Source organism: Microtus pennsylvanicus, chromosome 15, assembly GCF_037038515.1.
Source record: "Microtus pennsylvanicus isolate mMicPen1 chromosome 15, mMicPen1.hap1, whole genome shotgun sequence".
In the NCBI taxonomy this organism is placed as follows: domain Eukaryota; kingdom Metazoa; phylum Chordata; class Mammalia; order Rodentia; family Cricetidae; genus Microtus; species Microtus pennsylvanicus.
Window position 1 is genome coordinate 19,805,451 of NC_134593.1, and position 20,125 is coordinate 19,825,575.

General features: G+C 44.5%; 1 protein-coding gene across 4 annotated transcripts in view; it reads right to left on the bottom strand.

The window, feature by feature from the left end:
* Atp8a2 (ATPase phospholipid transporting 8A2) overlaps positions 1–20,125 on the bottom strand; it is a 542,501-nt gene that overhangs the window by 282,101 nt on the left and 240,275 nt on the right. For all 4 annotated transcript variants that reach the window (XM_075950134.1, XM_075950131.1, XM_075950132.1 and 1 more), the window contains one exon: positions 8,952–9,124. In XM_075950134.1, coding sequence (XP_075806249.1) covers positions 8,952–9,124 — 173 coding nt within the window. The remainder of the gene's footprint in view (positions 1–8,951; positions 9,125–20,125) is intronic.

Consider the following 20,125-nt stretch of genomic DNA (forward strand, 5'->3'; position numbering starts at 1 on the left):
TTCATGTCGCTACGTGACTTTCTGGGGCATCCTAGGAAAGCCACAAGCTATGAGAGTGTCTGGGATGGAGAAGGCCCAGTGGTTAGTGGTTCTCAGAGTGGCTGGAGAAGTCAGGAAAGGGAAGCATGTCAATAATTCTGCGAGCAGGACATTAGACAACATGCCAGATGTACACACAAAAAAAATGGAAAACATAATCTTCCACGGGGCCAATTAATATAAGAAGGGCTTGTATTCTCTCAGCTAGAAAGCACTGTGAGGAGAAACTTTCCCATAACCAAAGTTAACATGACAACTTTTTGTATTGATGAATCCCATCCTGAACCTCCTCAGAAATGGACAAAATGAACAAAAATGCTCTTGAAGTATGAACATCATCACAAGGCAGGACTTGGGGCAGACACATTCGTGATGTATTCCACATGCGTAATGAAGCTCTGTTCTCTCCCCCCCCCCTCTCTCTCTCTCTCTCTTTCTCCCTCTCTCATTCTCACTTTTGTAGTAGAAAAAACTACCCAATATTAGGAGCTTCTACTTCAGTGTTTTGCACCACAGTTTGGCCTGGAATCACCCTGTTTCATTTGGCAAGCAGCACTGTCAGGAATGACAGGCAGCCATGAATTCATCACTCGTGAACCCAGGCAGCAGGAAAACACAGCAAAAGCTTGGACGCCCCAGTTTGCTCTTGTAGCGCCACACGTGGTTCCGCACACGGACACGGGGCAGAGCCAGTGGATACCACTGAAGTTTCTAGATTACTCCACCCAGGAAAGGGCTTCGGGCTTCTCTTGTCCTTCTTGACCTGGCTTCTGTGTAGAAACCCTGGTGTGACAGTCATGGGAGGGTTATGGTTTCTGACCAACATAGAAAGGAAGCTGACCTAACAGTTTCCAAAGCAAGCAGGGAGAGCTCTCCCAGAGCTGCTTCCCCAGCAGCACCGCACATCGCCAAGGGTCAGCCCTGGAGTGTCCCCCTGGGCTTCCCTGTTTACCTCAGTGTCTGCCCCAAGCCTCTCCATTCCTCCATCGTCCCTAGTTGTCAATATTTTTGTCAGTTATATGATAACTCTGCCCAGTTCAACAAATAAGCAACTAAGTTGATATGCTAAGTTATTTCTTGTTTCCCTCTGAGTTTAACACAGTGACAGTTTGTAACTTTCCTGAGTGGGTGAGTGAGGGTGGGTGGGGACAGCTCATTGCACAAAGTCCCAGGTTAAATCTCCCCAGATTCTCTCTCTTTCTGTCTGTCTGTCTCTCCCTCTGTCTCTGTCTTTCTCTTTCTTTCTCACATACAACCACACACACACACACACAAAACCAAACCAGCCAACAAAACAAATAAAAACAAAACAAAGCCCCACCAAATCTATAATATTTGGTTGGAAGGGAACTAAAATCCCTAGCTAATCAAGAGTTGCTCTTGTAGGGGGTTGGTATTAATTATTTGCTGTAGGAATTATTTAATATGAAAGCAATCATTCCTTTATAAACATGTTTTCTTAGACCTAAAATATTAATTTTTATTTTTCAGCATCAGAAATAACTACTTAGAAATCATTCCTTTTCCTAGTTTGGATTAACACTGCAAAGATGAAAGCTTTTCGGGTTCCTCCCATGGCTTAAATATTTGAGTTATGTTTGTACAGACCAATAAATGCAAAGAGGTGTGATTTTTACACTGAAGATACTCTGGTAAAGTATATAGGGAAAATACTTTTAAGATTCTCAGATTTTAAAAATGATTTTTGTTCAAGAAACAATCCATCTGAGAGCACTCAGCCTCGAAAGAGTATCAAAACTAGCAAAGATGAAACCAGGTGGTGGTGGTGTGCGCCTTTAATCCCAGAACTCAGGAGGCAGAGGCAGGTGGATCTCTGTGAGTTCAAGGCCAGCCTGGTCTACAAGAGCTAGTTCCAGGACAGGATCCAGAGCTACAGAGAAACCCTGTCTCAAAAAACCAAGAACCAAAAACCAAAACAAAACAAAAAACTAGCAAAGAAAATTGCCTTAACCTTGCAAATAACTCTGTGTTAGCACTAAATGAAAAAAAGACAAGTGATGAATTCTGCCATAACTGCGTGTAATCAGCAAATCTGAAACCACACCAAGCCACAGTACAGTCTAGAGGACGGTGTACAGCCCGGAAAAGTCACTAATGCTACTTAGATTGAAATGCCGACCAGGAAGCTGACTTACACCGGACATACACACTGCTGAGAAATCACGCCGTGTGAGACACTAAAGCAAAGTTTTATTTTTGCAAGTGTGTGACTGGATCCCTACCAACACGCAGGCCAATGAAAACACGGTTGGTGATACAATTCCAATTACCGGGTCTGAACTCTGCTTTGACATAATTCTGTATGTCACTTGAAGGTTGAAGGGTACCACACACAAAATACCTTGAGTTCTGATTTCCTGTTATTGAGCTGAAGTCATTAACGTAGAAAGCTAAATGGGGGAAGAGAGCAAACTAGAAGCCATTTCTAAATAATCAAAGTTAGGCCAGATGTTCAGGGTTCTGGACGCAGGCTGAGTGAGTGACAGGTTTGAGTCCAGAACATGACAGGAGGCTGAGCCAGCTGTGAGAATGAGGTTTGACTAAACTAATCAAAGCTGGGCACTTCTGCTCAAGACGGCAGCATGGGGGTGATTCTTGCCTTTTTTTAGATTACTGTTTTATTTTTGTGTGGTGGTGGGTTCATAAACACACACATACACATCTTGTTTGGCATACACACATAGCATACATATGTCCACACCACACACACACACACACACAATCTTGTCATAGAACTCGCGCTCAGACTCCAGGCCTGTCTATCAAACAGAGTAAACCAAGTTTGCCCCAACAAGGACAAAGCTACTGCCACCTCCCTTGCTCTAAATCGCCTCACTTCCTCGGGCGAAGGACGCAAAGTATGTGACACACTTCTAGGTTGCTTCTCTTGGACTCATTATCATCTCATGGAAATTCTCAAGTGTCCTCCCTAAAAGTATAGCTGTAAAAAGTCTTTACAGCACTGGTCACAATAACGAAACACTATTCAGTGGTGTGTGCGTGCGTGTGCGTGTGTGCATGTATGTGTGTATGTGTGTGTTAGTGTGCGTGTGTGTGTGTGTAACACTATTCAGTGGTGTGTGCATATGTGTTGAACCCAGGGCCTCAAACATGCAGGCAAGTACAGTGTTTCCCACATCCCAATCTCATTATCCAGCCTCTTACAAATGTGTTTTCTATTTACTACTTCACACACTTTCAATTTGTACCTGTGTCCCTTCAAGAAAACATCTTTCTGCAGGCAGAGTATAGATCATAGCACCAACTCTTTTTTTTAATTTATTTATTTATTTAAGGATTCAACTCTTTTTTTTTTAAGTTTCATTTACTTTCCAACCAAGTTCTCCCTCCCACCCCTCTCCCTCCCCTCACTCCTCACCCCCGCTGTGGATAAGGCTTTTGTACACTATCTGTCAGTAGCCAGGCAGGAAGTATAGGCAGGGTGACCAGACTAAGAGAATTCTGGGAAGAGGAAAGACAGAGAGACACAGTCACCAGTCAGATACAGAGGAAGCAAGATAAGAATGCCTCACTGAGAAAAGCTATCAAGTCATGTGGCTAAACAGAGACAAGAATTGTGGGTTCATTTAACTTGTAAGAGTTTCTTATTAACTAATAAGAAGCCTGAGCTAATAAGTCAAACAGTTTATAATTAATATAAGCCTCTGTGTGTTTCTTTGGGACAGAATGGCTATGGGACCGGGCAGGACAGAAACTTCTGACAACACCCCCATAGCCCCAATTCTTAAGAGAGAACAGATAGTCAGCGTCACTTCTGTGAATGCTGCTTCTGTTTTGTATATCTCTATTTTATAATTTTCTTTTCTATGAGAAATATAAATAATTCTTAGGTAGGGAAATAAACCTCCAAAGTCTAGAAAGACATGCAGTGCGTCTTGTGGTACTCACTGCTGTCTCTGTTCTGTGGCTTCCCACCAGGTTTTTCATGTTTACTTTTAAATCTATCCTGAGAGACGGAAGTCTAAACACGTGCAGGAATATAAATGACCACCTCTGCTATCCTCGCCACGCACATCCACAGTGAACCCCACTGTGGGCCTCGTCTCCACTTCATCTCCTGCCCAGACACTTGGAGTCATCCATCACCCTGGCTAACTAGGCACTGCTGAGGGACCACCATCGTCACCTGCACTTGCAGGGGTCTGTGGAGGGGCCATTGCTAACTTCCTCACATGGGAGACACTGATGGGCCTTTCACGACTCTCTTCCTGATGAGACATAGCCACTTAACGTTTCTGCATGCTCCCGGGAGGCCGAAAGTCTGCCCGCCCCCCACTAGTCTCTGCTATGAAATTTATTTCCATTTTGACAAGAAACAAAGAGCTTCAAAGAAAAAGGGGAAAGGGGGGAAGAGAAAACAGAGAAGTCGTTCTTGCACACATGAAAATGGCTTACACATTTTCTCTACAACATTCTCCCTCTGGAGAGCCACAAATCCTCGGACCCTAGAAGGGGAGAGCCCTGCACTCGGCAAACTGTTAGTGAAACTGTGAACACTGACAGTATTATGCACGTGTGATTGAAGTAACAGGCACAGCCAGCTAGATAGGCCCCGGCACTAGTCAGATCGCTCCCCATGCCACAGGGTCTTCCTGCTATCTCAGGCCATGTGCAAGAAAACATTTTTTGAGGCTTTTATTTACTCATTTGTTAAAAACAAAAACAAAAACAAAAACCAAACGTGATGCTTGTTAAGGAATGACAGATGAAATTACTTGAATTTCTGACCTCAATTTCATAATCTTTGTATTTGGCTCAGTCTTGCAAAAGGTTCCTAACTTGTGTGTGAAGCTGTATCTACTGATATCAACAAAAGGCTTCCCCCGTCCTGACTGCCCATCACAATCTGTAAAGCTCTCAGGTTCAGACTGCTTCCTCTGTGGGGGGAGGGGGAGGGATGGCCTAGGAACCGTTTTTTCTTTCACTTGACCTATGTTTCATTCTTTTTAACTCAGTGAAATTTAATTGAATTAGGTAAATTCTTTTATTCACAAGTTACAGATTTTCTTGTGATAAAAATTCACAGAACATAAAATTCACCCTTTCAGGGCTGGAAAGGTGAGTTAAGACTCTTGCTGTTCTCAAGAAGACCTGAGTCTGGCTTCTTACTTAAGTTGAGCGGCTCACAACTGCCCGTAACCACAGCTCCATGAGATAAGATTCCCTCTGCAGGTACCACACACATGTGGTGTGCACATGTGCACACACACACACACACATGAATCTTTAGAAAATTACCCACATTAAAGAATAAACGTCTAATAGCATTTAGCATAATCACAACACAACCATCCTCTGCATGTAGATCCAGAACATTTTACCAGCTTCAAAAGCCAAGTCTGCACTCATGAAGCAGCTTCCCTCTTTTTCACTTCTAGCTGCTTAGCTTATGAGTTTGTCCCCTACAAATATTCCATAGGGTTTGAATAGCACCGTATACCACCTCTTGCAATCGACTCCCTTTGCCAGGCATAGGTTTGGAGTTCCTCACATTGCAGCATGTATCAGGGCCTCACTTCTTTCTACGGCTGAATACTATTATACAGATAGACCCCATTCTTCTTCTCCACTTCTGAACCGATGGACATTTGAGTTGTATACACAGTTTGGCTATTATGAACAATGCTACTTTAAATACATGTATATGAGCTTTTGCTTGAGTACCTGTTTTGAATTCTTTTGTGTCTATTCCTAGGAATAAAATGGCTTCATCCTTTGGCACATTTGCATTAGAACACTCCTCCCATTACACCTCACTCTGTAAAGCTCTCTGGATGGTTCTCTGCAAAGCTGAGACCGATGTGGGGGACGCATGTAGGGAGAAGAGACAAAGATGAGGCCATCACAGGCTCTGTGACCAAAGCTCTGGGAAATATCCAGAGGCTTCCAGAAATACAGCAGACACGGCGGGATAAATAGGGAGGTGATAGAGATGTCACAGAAATAGAAAAAGCAAACCACCTCAGGGAGGAGCCATCAGTGGCCAGTAAGATGGCTCACCTGCCTGCTGCACAAGCCTGGTAACCTGAGATCCAGCTTCAGAATCCAGGTAAAGGTGCGCGAGAAAAGACTCTATGGACTTATCCACCGGCCTTGACAGGTGCACTGTGGTGCAAGCAACCGTCCACCCCTCTCTTGCTCTCACACACAACAATGAAAACAATAATTAATTTTGATGGAGAAATTACGTATTAGTTAGTTTTTGTGAACTTGATACAAACTAGAGTCACCAGGAAAGAAAGACCCTCAGTTGAAGAAATTATCTCCAATTGGCATGTGGGCAAGTCTATTAGGCGTTTTCTTGATTAATGATTGATGGGGAGGGCCCAGTCCACTGTGGGGCATGGGACCCCTGGGCAGGTGGTCCTGGGTTGTATGACAAATGAAAGGGATTAAACGCAGTTCCTCCACGGTCTCTGCTTTAGTTTCTGCCTGGAGTTTCTGCTTTGGTTTCCCTTGATGATTGACTGTGACCGTAAGTCCAATAAACCCCTTTCCCCAAGTCAGGTTCCATCAACTGTTCCATCAAGGCAATAGGGAAGCAGAATAGGACACACCATCAACGACAAATGCGAAAAGGAACTAGAAGTCAAATGAGAAACTGAACATGGCAGTTGCTTATGACGAGGGGAAGTGTGTGAGACCATAGGCTCACTGAAGGCCAGAGCCCAAGACCAGGGATGTAAGGGGGATGCAAGGCATTAACACCGATACGCTAAGGCACCCTGACCTGGAAGAGCAGAGATCACACATCTTCAATTCTCTCACAACACCCAGCATGTACAGTGCAAATATCAAACCTACAACTGCGGTTGTCTCTAGGTGGAGGTTTACTGGGTCAACAAGCAATACAGCAGCACCTAAGAATCCCGACAGGAAACTGAATGGCACCCATCCTGCTGACTACAAAGGCCCTTGTTAGGTTTTTAACTGCATAGAAAATACTGGAGTACAGCAAACTGTAATTATCAAAATTGAGTATAATTTAATCAAAATATGTAATAGACTTCCAAGGTCAAAAATTATATAAATAAAGATGAATTTATTCCCATTTAGCTAAATATTATGGAGCGGGTATTTGAGCGTGTATCGGTTGAGGCAGGCACACTTGAATGTCCAAAGACATCACTAAGGAGGACCCTAGACTGAGATGGGTTTTGCACGTCTCTGCAAACTGACTTGATCTCTTCGGCTCAAGCAATCCTCCTGTCTCAGTTCTCTGAGTATCTGGGACTACAGTGGCATCCCCATGTGCTTGGTTGGAGGGGGTTCCTATGGGGTTACTGCCTTTGGAATACAGGGACATTTTTCAGTGTGGAGACGAGATCTTTGAGAGTGGCTGGGCTCCCTGGGGACCTGTGGGGGTGGGTGAGATTCCTCTTCTCACTACTTAAATCTTAGTTTAAGGGAATTTTTATATTACATTATAATTCTTATGCAACATTCAACCATCTACAAAAATCCATACTAATAAGAAAATACATAACGATTTCCCAGAAAATTATTTTTTTTGAGAAAAAAAAAACCAGAACTTTTTCTTCTGTGTTTCGAGAAAAGAATGACTCAAAATGATTATCTTTTCAACATGGAAGATGAAATAAGCCCAACTTTCTGTGGAAAGTCACACGTGAAATTTGGCTCACAATTCTGAACAAAGACGAAGCAACTGAACGTTTTGTTTATGAAGTGTGTATTCAGTTTTTGCTACTGCCATTTTTAAATCAGAGGTGTGACATCGGCCAAGAAATGTCTGAGAGCAGGGATGCTGGAAACCCCTTCGGATCTTTCTGATGGACACTTTCGTGTAGGAGATGGTCACTGTATTTAATGTGAAATTGGCTCTCAGTGCCTACTGAAGTTCGAGCTCTTTCCTGTGCCAACCTAAGGTTTGCACCTGTGGGACACACAAAGCCAGGTGAAGGCAGCCTAAGCGAGAAGACACGGTGTTTTCCTTAGTACACAGCAGCCGGATGTGTATGCAGCAGCACACAGCAGCTAGGATGGAGCCTATTCCCGCAGTCTGGAGACCCAGACGGACACATTTTTGATTGGCCCGTGAAAGCTTCTTTAAGGGGTTAGTGTGCTGGTTTTGAGCTGCAGTTTACTAGGCTGGTCCCACTGTTTGCTTCAGCCACTGACAAGCTGGGGACTGTTTCTTGATGAACAATGCAAGCAGCAGGTGGAAAGGGACCGGACAGTACTTATGGATCAGGTAGAACGATAGTAACTTCCAAGTCTTGAAAAACCCATGGAAGACAGGTCCCACCCACTTAGCAACTGCGCATCTTAGACACAATAAGAGACAACAGAAGACTGGGTTCCCGGCATGCTTGTCGCTCTTCTGGCTGTCAAGGGCCCTTTACCTACTGTGGCCTCTTATCCTCCTATTAGAGAAGTGGACCTCCATGTTATATGTTGTCAGTGAAATGTTAGCAACATCCACCCTCAAAAGTCTTCTCGGATGCCATAAAAAACCAATGAGGACTTTCAGTTGGGGGGTGCAATGATGGATTCTAATTGTTGGTTTGACTAGGTTAAGAAACACTTATTGTCATAATTAAGCACGTCTTTGACTGTGTCTGTGAATGTGTTTTCGGGAGCTTTAAGTGGGGAGGGAAGACCCACCCTGAATGGACATGCCACCACCCGACGGGAGTGCCAAGAAACAAAGGCGCAAAAGCCACCTGCTGCTTTGATCAAAAACCTACGAATCAACAACGGTCAAAGAGAAACTCCTGTCTTTGTTTAGCTTTGTCCATTTCTTTTAACGTAGAATTTGAAGCCTAGAGTCCCTGTGCCTCGATTCCTCCAGAAGCCCACAGCGCAGACACATCAAGCTCGCAGACTGGGCGCAGCCTACGCCTTCTCACCTGCAGCAGATGACCGCCTTGCATGAGAGCGCCAGATCCAGGAAACTTCTGCGGACTTCAAAGGAGAGGGCGTACTTCAGGGTGTGGCCGTCGATGATGAGGGCTACATCGTTCTCCTTGCCCAGCAACTCTCCCAGGTCCGTGCAGTGCTGAGTGATGGCAGCCCTTGTTGCCTGGAAAAAGTGAAAGAGGGCGATGTCTGTGGGCTTCATACACAGAAGGCGGACTTAAAGTTTCTTGAAATGAGAAGACGGGACATGGAGAAAAACACATGGTTCAACTTGGTACAGTCACTGGCAATGCCCTCTGTGGCTGTTTGACGGGCAAAACAGTCTCAGAGTGAGAGACCCTGTGATATTCACAATGATCCGACCTGGTTGAAGTGTACAGTCTAGTGATGCCAAAAAACCTCTTCCCCAATGCCTCTCTCTCTCTCTCTTTCTCTCTCTCTCTCTCTCTCTCTCTCTCTCTCTCTCTCTCTCTCTCTCTCATGTGTGTGATGTACAAATAGACATATACATTCTTTTAATGCTATTTTAAAAGGAACCTCAACCAATGCACATATGCTTTTTTTAAAAAAGCATTATTGGAACTTACATGAGAAACACTAACATTTCTCAGTTTGCACAAGATAAAGCTTTAAAGAGCCCAGAAGGGGTGTGATACCAAAATGTATCTTTACATGACGATTAACCCTCACACCTACTGAGCACTTCAGATTCTGCGGTTGCCTCCACGTATCGTGGAGATAAGAAATGAGCTGGTCATTCTCACATGAAGGAACTCTAATCAAGTTAAACTGCCCATACCAACCAGACCACTGCCACCAATGCCCGCCTAATCAAACATCGGGAGGTGTCTGTTGTTACATGCAAAACAACAAAGTCATTCCCGGGATTAATAAAAGATGTTCGTGCATGGAGGAATGCATGGGCCCAGCCAGAAGAACGCACCTTTTGGCTTATGTTTATTCAGAAAGCACGGAAATCCACCAAAACTATTCTTCCCGGACAATGGATCTTTTATCAGTGAAGCTGCGTTTTCGTGTAATTTACCTTATAGTAACCTAAATTATGGTTTAGAAGCAGTGAGTTTGATGGACAGGCATTTTTCTGAAGTTTACTGGTGCGGACAGAAACTACTTCCATTGTCTCTATGCCCAGCGTTCATGATCAATAAGATCCAAAGACACAGAAGGATTTGTAAGGATGCCTGCTCCAGCCCCTCCCACTAAGGTTAGAATCCTACTTTTATATGAAAATCTGTATAACTTAGCTCTAGTCCGAAATCCACACTTACCACCTCTTTGGCATTGGGCAAGAGACTTCATGTCTTTCAACTGCCCTTTCTTCATGTATAAAAAGAGACTAGGAACACTTGCCAGCACTTTCGTTATGAGCAAATGACCTGACCCAAATAAGGAACTGAGCACGAGTTTGGCATCCAGTTAACACTGAATGAAGCCCTTTCTTGTCCTCCTCTTATTTATTCATGAGGAATGTCTTCTATCGAGGAAGACACACAAGACAGTGAATAAATACCTCCAAGGGAGGCTTGAGAGATGAGTAATTAATAGAACAATGTGCTCTCAGTCAAATTACACTGATTTCTATTAAAAATAGAACTTAAGGCATTTTATCCTTAGTTCTACAATTCTGAGTCTATATCTTTCAATGATTTATTTATTTTTATGTTATGTGCATTGGTGTTTTGCCTGCATATGTGAGGGTGTTGGAACCTTTGGAACCGGAGTTACAGACAATTGTGAGACGCCACGTGGGTGCTGGGAATTGAACCAGGGTCCTTTTGGAAAGTGGCCAGTGCTCTTAACTACGAAGCCATCTCTCCAGCCAGGAAACATCTATGCTTATCTATAGAAACAACCTGGCCTTCAGCATTCAGAGGGATAGAAGAAAAGCTTTTCCACTTTGCCGAGACCTGGTTTGACAAGACAGGCTTTTATTCATCCAAAATAGGAAACCTTCCTGAGACCACATCACTGATGGAACATGGTCCTGTTGTTTTGGCAGACCATTCTAGCTCAGTGCCTTCCATCCCAATCGCTGCCCCATGGGTATGTCTTGGCCCAAAAAGGAAAAGGCTGATGCATACAATTTCCTGAGACCCAGAGATCACATTTTTGTACGAGGGCATAGCATACAGAGACATATCTGGGAGAGTGGAATTGGGGAGGGCAGTTTTCATATCAGGACTGTTTTTAGATTATGTATGAGGATAGACTAGACAGACACTAGCCACCCGTCACCATTGGAGGTAGAGGCTCCATTGGCTGCTGAACACTGTCAGGCGGGCTCTGGGGCTGGAAGAAGGAGGGTGTTTTCAAAACAAGAACGAGCAGAGGGAAGATGAATGGCAGAAAGGTGATATGTTGTGAATGTGTCCCCAGAGTTCACTCGGGAACTTCATCCCGATACTGCAGTGTGAAAGGTGGGACCTATTCCGGGTCATTGTGTTACTGTCCCCAGAATGAATGGACAGAAGTATTGCAAGAGTGAGTGTTTTTTAAAAGCAGCTCACTCTTGTCTGTCTCCTGCTCTTCCAGTCTTCTAATTAGGAAGACCCAACAAGAAGACTGGGCAGGCTAGCTTTGCAATAACTTGACTTGAGCCAATCGTTTGAAAAGAGATGACCTCAGTATAAAACAAGCCCCACCAGACTGGCCTGTGGGCAAGCTTACTGGTCTGGTGTGAGAGGGCACAGATCACTGTGGGCTGTGCCACCCCTGGACTGGTGGTCTTGGATGCTAGAAGAAATCGGGCTGAGCAAGGCATGAGGAGCAGGATGGGAAGCAGCACCCCTCCCCTCCCCATGCCTTCTCCTTCAGTGCCTGCCTCAGGTCCCTGCTTTGAGGTCCTGGCCTGACTTCCTTCAGAGATGGAGTGTGACATAAGCCGAAGGAATCCCTTTTCTCCTCACGTTGTTTTGGTCATGGTATTTTATCACAGCGGCAATGGTGTTTTATCACAGAAACCTAACTCAGACAAAGACCTTTGCTGGACACAGTCCTCAGACTAGGACTTCTCATTCCATACAGCCACGAGGGAAATGCATTCCTTTCGTTCATAAACCCCTAGGTCAGGGTTCTCTGCCACGGAAAGGAAAGTAGTCTAAGACAAGATGCCTAGGAAACCTATGATTCTCAGATGAGTACAAGCTTCCTTTCCCAGGCAAGCAGAAGAAAAGACCTGAAAAAGTACTGGGGTTTCCACAGCAACAGAGGCCCTGGGACAGAGCAGCACTCACACCCACTCTTTGAGAGTCTCTTCCCATCTTACAACTCAGGAAGCAAAGGTCTTAACCGTAAAAGGTGTCCCTGGAATCCTCCCAAATTGCTAAATCAAGCCCTATTATAAAGCAGAGATTGGAGGGGCTGATCATAGCACAAGGGTGGAGTCTTGTGACGTGGTTAGTACATGCAATAGATGGAAGTGTACTTGCATTTCTTCCCCTTCCCTCCCCTCCCCTCTCCTCCGTTCCCCTCCCATTGTCGCCTTTTTCTTCTTCCTCTTCCCCACCATGTGCAGGACACAGCAAGATGAAAGCCATCTGCAAACCAGCATCTAACCTTGATCTTGACTTCCCAGCCCCCAGAACCATAAAGAAAATGCCTGTTGTAGCCTCAGGGCCTGTGGTGGTTCTGCTATAAGCGAAGGAGCTGACTAAAAGGCAAGGTGGTGAGCTCCACCGTTCTTGTCATCACAGATACTTGAATGGAGCCAGCACAGCACTGTGAGGCCACAAGTGACTGGAGGGCAACACTGTTATCATGTTGAGTGTTTGGAAGAGGCCTTCCATGAAGACCTCCACTATAGATGCCTGCAGAGTGCATGGAAGAAAACCACATGCACAGTACGCTCCAGAGCCTGGGAGAAGCTGTGTGCTTTAAATGCAGGATAACTTAGTCTAGGGAGTCTATAATGAACAGAAACTGATTGGCTCATGATGATAGAGGCTCAACGTCCACGATTAAGGAGCCAGCATTGATTGACAAGCCTTTGCATTGTGTTATCTCCGGGAAGAAGGAAAATGAGGGGAAGGGCAGAGAGAGAGAAAGAAAGAGAGGAATGGAGGGAAGAAGGGAGAGGGAGAAGAGGAGGAAGGGAGAGAGGAGAGGAAGAGGAAGGGAGAGAGAGAAAAACGTCAAGCCTTAAGTTCTTCTATGTAGCATTAACCCATTCACTATTCCCTTCCAACATCATTACCAGGGATTAAATTTTCACCACATGGATTTCCATGGACACATTCACACAGTAGCAGTCACTAATACAGAGTGGGAAGACAAGACAATGCTCCTGTAGCTGGGATACATGTAAAAGTGAATGGTGGCCTCCCATGGCTGTATTAAACATCATACTGCAATATGAATGGATACACTCCCCACAGCAAGAACCAAACATACTAAGCTGTTTCGCATTTTATATCCTATTGATCATGAATTTTCTCACTTAGATTAAAATGCATGCATTGCTTTCTCAAGTAAAGAAATCAGCCATGTTAGTTCAAGTTATGTGAGCTAAACCCTGTTTTAATCATTTTAATCAACGAATCACATCTACTCATCAGAGGAGCTACCATCTACCTAGGTAATAAAAACAACATAGCAATTAGACATACACACTTTATGTAATCTATTCTTATACATCTTACCGCACAACCAAAATGGCAAGTCTAAAAAAGATGCGTATACACAGGGAAAGATTAAGGCAGACAAGTCTGACATTCCTTTGAACATTCCATGTGTCGCCACCATTATGTCCTGCCTCGCCACCTTACTCTGGTTCACGTCTGTGGTTGGCTGGAATTATATGAACTTGCAAGCTTGATGACGTCATTAGCTCTTCTTGCCAACCTTTGCCCACCCTGCGCCATGGCAGGTGCACTCTGACTGTGCTCCACTCAGAAATGAGCTGATATACTTAGGCATCGCTTCTAAATCTTCCCCTTCAATAGCCATGGGAAAATATTTGTAGGTCTTAGGCAGCTCTGTGCCTTCCTTATAGTCTACCCAGTCTTTCGGGGACACATTTAGTTGTATTTGTCTTTTTTTTTTAAATGATTGGTTCTTCAATTTTTTCTTCTTACCTCATGGCCTTCTTGCCTGCAATGTCAGTTCATTTTCCACAGTGGTCCCTCCCGACTCTAGTCATTCACAATTCCACCTTTGCTTTGGAGATTTCAAGCTCCTTACATCTGTGGCTCTATCCTCCCAGTTCCCCCTTTGACTCTCCTGAGTATATGCCTTGGTCTTAACGCTCATGCTCTCCCTGTATACTCAGCAATAATCTTTGATCAAACCCAGACTAGCTGAATTCACCACACATGTATGGAAGAATATAGGTCCCTTTGGTGCCATTCTCGGGTGAGTCAATGGAAGGCATTGCCATTGCGTACACTTCCTTAGTCTCAAGAGGACTATGATCCTAAAGTCTATTTGTAAGGTAGTTATTGAACACTTAGAATCCTTTCCCCAAAGGAATGATGCTATGCATTGTGGTTGGATCCCAGGGTCTTTAATGCCTACTTAGCCTGGATGCTAAAATTTATACTGTACTCTTTTTATTTTAATAAAAAAAAACCCAATTACTAAAAGTTACAATGGACTTTGCTGTTATTAGGGCCATAGGGAGTTGAAGGAGGGGAGTTCATTCGCAGAGGAATAAAACACATTCCACCCTTCTTAATTGGCATTTGCCTTCTAGGTGTTAATATTGAACTTTCTGTTTCTGGCTGCTCATTTGTGTTCCATAATCTCATCTTTCTTGGGATTAGAAGCATACGTGATTAAGTGTCAAAAGTGGGTGACTACACTTGATGGTTGTCCCTTAGTCGTGCTGAAAAATTACTCTGGGTTGCTGTCATGAGGCCAGTGCTTGTGGTTGCCTCTCCAGTGTTTAAATAAAACTGTGTAAATCCACAGTGCCACCAGCCATCTCAGGGGATGGCTCTGCAGTTGCTCATTTATAGATGCTCCCTCACCCCAGGTACTGATGGTCCCTGGAGCACCACTGAGGTCTATTGCTCATTTACAGACACTCCCCAAGTCCAGGTTCATCCAATGGTCCCTGGAGCACCACTGTGGAACAGACTTGCTCAGTCCCTGAGCAGATAAGGCCCCTAAAGTACTTCAGCCCTTAATCCCTTTAGATTTAGTAAACAAACCAGGAGAATGGAACATTGTCAGACATTGGCTATATTCTTTCCAATCTGCAGCAAGCAAGGGCCATTCCTCAGAATCAATCTTGTTCAGCAGCTCTGCAATCCGTGGAGGCTGAGAACCCTTTTCCCTCCTCGAGCTCAGCAGAGCCATAAAGGATTTCTTAGAAACCTTGGGAGCAGCAGCTGCCTTGGTCGTCACTTTGATGTTCTGCAAATTCCAAGGGGGCCTCTGAGCTGACTATGCTGAAAGCTAGAAGGGTTCAAGTTTCATTGCAGCAATCCAACCAGACCATACTTAGTCTTTTAGGTGAAGAGGAGACAGCCTGCAAACTGACCTTGGGCTAATGGATATCTAATGGTCATGCATGTTCCGGAGTCCACAGGCCCAGTTGGGTTTTGTTGCCGCTTTTAGCATCCTGTCCTATTCTGCCTGTGCCCTGCCATGGGCTCTACTTGTCCTCATTGTCCCCCACACCCATTCTTCAGACCCTCTTATCGCCTAGCTCTCACATTTGTGGTAGGTGAAGACATCGTTTCCTACCATTCTTCTTCTGTTACTTTTCTTCATATTCACGTCTAAGAAAATCATACCTCCTTCTCAATAGCCCTGAGGTTTGATGCTTTTGCACTTAGGAAACCTAACGGATACATTCTGAGTTTGGAAAACTTGGCCCTTCCACAGCACAGCCATTGTCGGCTGTCACAGGTTGCCAAAGTCGACCCCAGAGGAAGGGAGCCGGGCCTTTATGCTCAGGATGTTTGCTTTGCTCTCATGCATGAACATCCCTGGATATAAAGTCCACGAGTGCACAGGCTGAATCTTGGTTAAATGTGTTAGATTCCAAAACTACCTAGATTTCTAATCATGTTAAAGAGACAAGGTGGCGGTATTCTGCAAGAATCACTCCACCATTGACAAGAGACACATGTCTTCTTGCCTGTGAATACCAGGCAAGAACCAGGCAACACCAGGAACTCCTCTCCAGGTGTTCCAACATGCTACCAACGCTGGTGCCCCTGGGTATTCCTGTGCTACAACTCCCAACTGTACACTTCCCTATAGCACCCATCCTTCCCTACCACAAAATGTTTCTACTTTCATTCTAAATAGCGCATCTCCTCAGACGAAATCAATTCAATTTACTACATTTACTAGGCCAGAATTCTTGACAGGAGTATCGCAGCAGGGAGGAGCCCTGACTGCTATTCCAGAGGTTTGATCCCCAATGGTAAGAGCATGTGTGCATGCACACACACATACACACATATTTACACATATGCATGAGTGGGCCTCACAACTGTCTGGAACTCCAATGTCAGGAGATCCAATACCTTCTTCTAGCCTCCTAGGGCACCATATACACATGGTGGTGCAGAGGGAGACACTCATGCTAAACACTCATACACACGCAATCCTAAAATAATGTTTAAAACACTTAAAGTATGTACTTCCGCACTGTTATCACTATGACTGTTGCGGTTGCTAATTAGTGTCCCTGTGTCTCAACTAACCTAGGGTACAACACAATTCTGTGAGTGTTTCCAACGATAGGCCGTCCTACAATCAAGATACAGGGCATACCAACCATGCCCATGCTGGCCTGAGTCTGCTGGTTAGATTTTTACCTCCTGTAGATCACACAAAAAGAAACATTGTCTCATCTGTCTGGCCAATTCAATTAACCGAATGCTTTGTGATCTATCTGAAGCTTATGCTTGTATCAATTAGAGCATCCATCCCTTTTGTGGCTGAGTAGCATTTCAAGACAATGGAGAGCACACTTTGCTTATCTACTTATCCCAGTGTGGCCTGGGCTGCAATCCCTCTATGGTCGGCCACCATGGGCTCCACAGTCACCTCACCAGGTGCGTCCAGCATGACGAACAGCCTCATTAGAGCTCCAAACCGAACTGACCAAGCAGCACAGACAGAAACTACTGCAACTGCCCAATAGACTTTCCACCTCCGTAAGTTGTCCATCCGAGGCATTTTGTCATAGCAACAGAAAGCCTAATAAGACACAAAGCAAGGGCATCTCTAACTTTACAGAACCTGTGAGGGTTTCCCGAAGTGCATGTGCCATTTTGGTCCCCAGCAATCATGTGTGAGACTCCCGTTCATTCCTTATCTTTACCAAAACCTGGGTGGAACATCTGATTTTTGTTCACCTAGGGATTATATGGGGTGACAATTGGTTTTACTTTGCATTTCCCAGATGATAAATAACGAATATTTGCTAGAGTTTAACTTAATTGAAAATAAAATAGTATATATTTATTGTATATATGTTTTAAGATATATAATGTAGCAGAAGTCTTAAGTTACTAGTAATTATATATTTCTGAATTTCATTTAATGTTTACAGAAGTAAATGGATTTCTTTTGGCAGAAATTTCAAAAAATATAACTAAGGAGGAGTCATGGAATAGCTCACCGTACACACAGGACCCTCTCAAGAGTCTCATTACATGGGGGCTGGAAAGATGCCTCAGTGGTTAGAGAACTCAATAGTTTAAGACCACTGGTTCCAGAGGACCCGGATTCAATTCCCAGCACCCATGAGCAGCTCACACCTGTCTGTAGCTGTAGCTCCAGGGATCCAGCTTTCTCACACAGATGTACATGCAGGCGAACACCAATGCACATAAAAAAAAAAAGACCCTCATTGCATGGTGAATGGGAAATCCTGTTTTTAGGTTTCTTCTCCTTCTTCTTCCTGCCTCTCCCCTGTTCCTCCTCATCTCAATTCTCTAAGAAATGTCTCATTTTCCTAATAAGATACACCAGACAGAACTCCAGAGGAGAGATTTGGGGAGTGGTAAACGAAGATTTTTTTGTACCTGCTTGTGAATTCACAAACAACACTCAGGAGGAGGAGGAGGCTACTTATTCACTTGTGCTTTGGCGCCTGCAGAATTTGACCGCCTCCAAGTACCTTGTTTATCTAAGGAAAATGTGCCAGCATTTGACACAGCTACCTCTCCAAGTTTAAAAGACGAACCCTGAAAACATGTCCTTCTCTTCCCAAAGGATAATAATAGTAAGCATAATAGCTTCACTTGCTTTCTTCCCCAAAACTAGATTTTTCATTTTAGACCCATGAATCACCTTGCACAAGTAGCAAACATATTCTCAAATAGCTGTGTGCAAAAAGATCTCCAAACAAACTTAAATGCTTACATGCATTTCAATCTGATTTTGGACTGTGGGTCTTTTAAGCAGTTCTTTAGAACGTGTAATCCTTTTTAGAGAAACATTTCCCACAGGCCAATTCTTTCAAGGAGTCACAGGAGAATGTGACAGCGGCACCTGAGAGCTGTCACTCAGCTAGGGTACGATGACCGCTGTGATTCCTTAGAGCGGTGCTTGACCCGCAGTTGGCAGCACAGTGATCCTGAAAATACTGGACAGGGGACACACAGCGACTCATCTGCCATGTTTAACATCTGCACACTTGGTAGGAATAATTCTACTAAGAACTTCTACATAATCACCAATGTCTTTCATTTTTAGGGGTAAGACTTTTGCCTGTAACATGTCCAGTACAGTCACTGTGCTGACTATGTCTAAAACCCCTTGGTTCCTAGAGGAAGCTACAGCCCCTAAACCAAACACAGCGAGAGCCAAATGTATCAAGGAAACTACAACAGAGGCTGCTATCTGGGCAGCTACAGTTTGTAGAGTGATCTCAAAGAACTGTGTGATTAAGCAGCTCAGGTAAATTTTAGCAAAGACAGTACAATAAATCACATTACCGCCTGCACATGGGAACATGTGTTAATATCTACCCAAGAGAACACATGCTAATCTCCGCCAGCCCAGACGAGCTGCACGTCACAAGAAGCACACTGTGCTTTAATGACTGACAGACTTTCTGCTTCACGAGCCAGCCGGTTTCCCAAACAGGCCGTGCTAGGTTTCTGAGGCTGTGTAAGGAAATAAACACGAGCAGCTAAGCTTCCTTCAGCCCCTGCCCCTTGAGGACTGAAACTTTGAACTTCATTATTTTAAACAGACCCGCTCTAGTTAACAAAGGCAGTGCCATGTACTACTATAGGTTCAGAAAGGAAACTAAATAAACAGGCAAATGCAGAGTAAAGATCTAATTTCTTCTGGAGTACACACCACTGAAGAAAGACTAGGGACAGAGTCCCAGTAACCTACGTTTCTGGTTTAAAGGTTGTCCTGGTGGTGCAGAGGCAATGAATGGACCACTGGGCAGACTGCAACCCCATCCATTTTGCTACATAGGCAGGCAGAGTTGAGATAATGGGACTTGATGTCAAAGCTAAAAGAGAGCAGGAAAAAAATCCTAGAAATAGTGTTTTACCTGTAGGGGCCTATGAAACACACAAAATTCTAGGACGTATGGGGCCCCAGAGACAGAGAGTAACGTACACAAACACGCAAAGGAGCCAAACCACTGTGTGCCTGTCACATATAGACAGGAATGTCCCAGACATGAAAGGCGGGTGAACTGCGAGTCAAAGGAGCAAATGCTATGCTGTGGGGAGTCTCACGGGTACCGAGAAGCCTTGGATTCATCCGGAGTCTGTAGGGGACCCGTGGAGACTTTCATGGACAAAAGCACAATATTCATAATTTGATTCTTATAGCATCTCCATCCACAGTGTGAAGGGCAGACCGGGTTAAATGAGACAGACCCATGAAGAGGTTTCTGGGGACATGGACCTAGTTCTGTGAGAAGACACAAAGCATGTTTAAAAGCCGGGTGAGCTTTTGTGTTAGTCCCAGCACTCACAGGCACAACCTCACGTGTGAGGACAGCATGGGTTACATAGGGAGTTCCAGCCCCATCTCAAAAAGATCAAAGAGGAAGTGAGAGCCGAAACAGTACTTGGCAAATCATCTAGGGTGAGGAAGAGGGGACAGGTGGTGGCCCACATGAAAAGACTTCTGCCACTGGTAAGACAGCAGGAGATGCCGTAGGGGAAGTAGGATGTTTGTGACTGGGATTGAGGCTGACGCTGCTTGA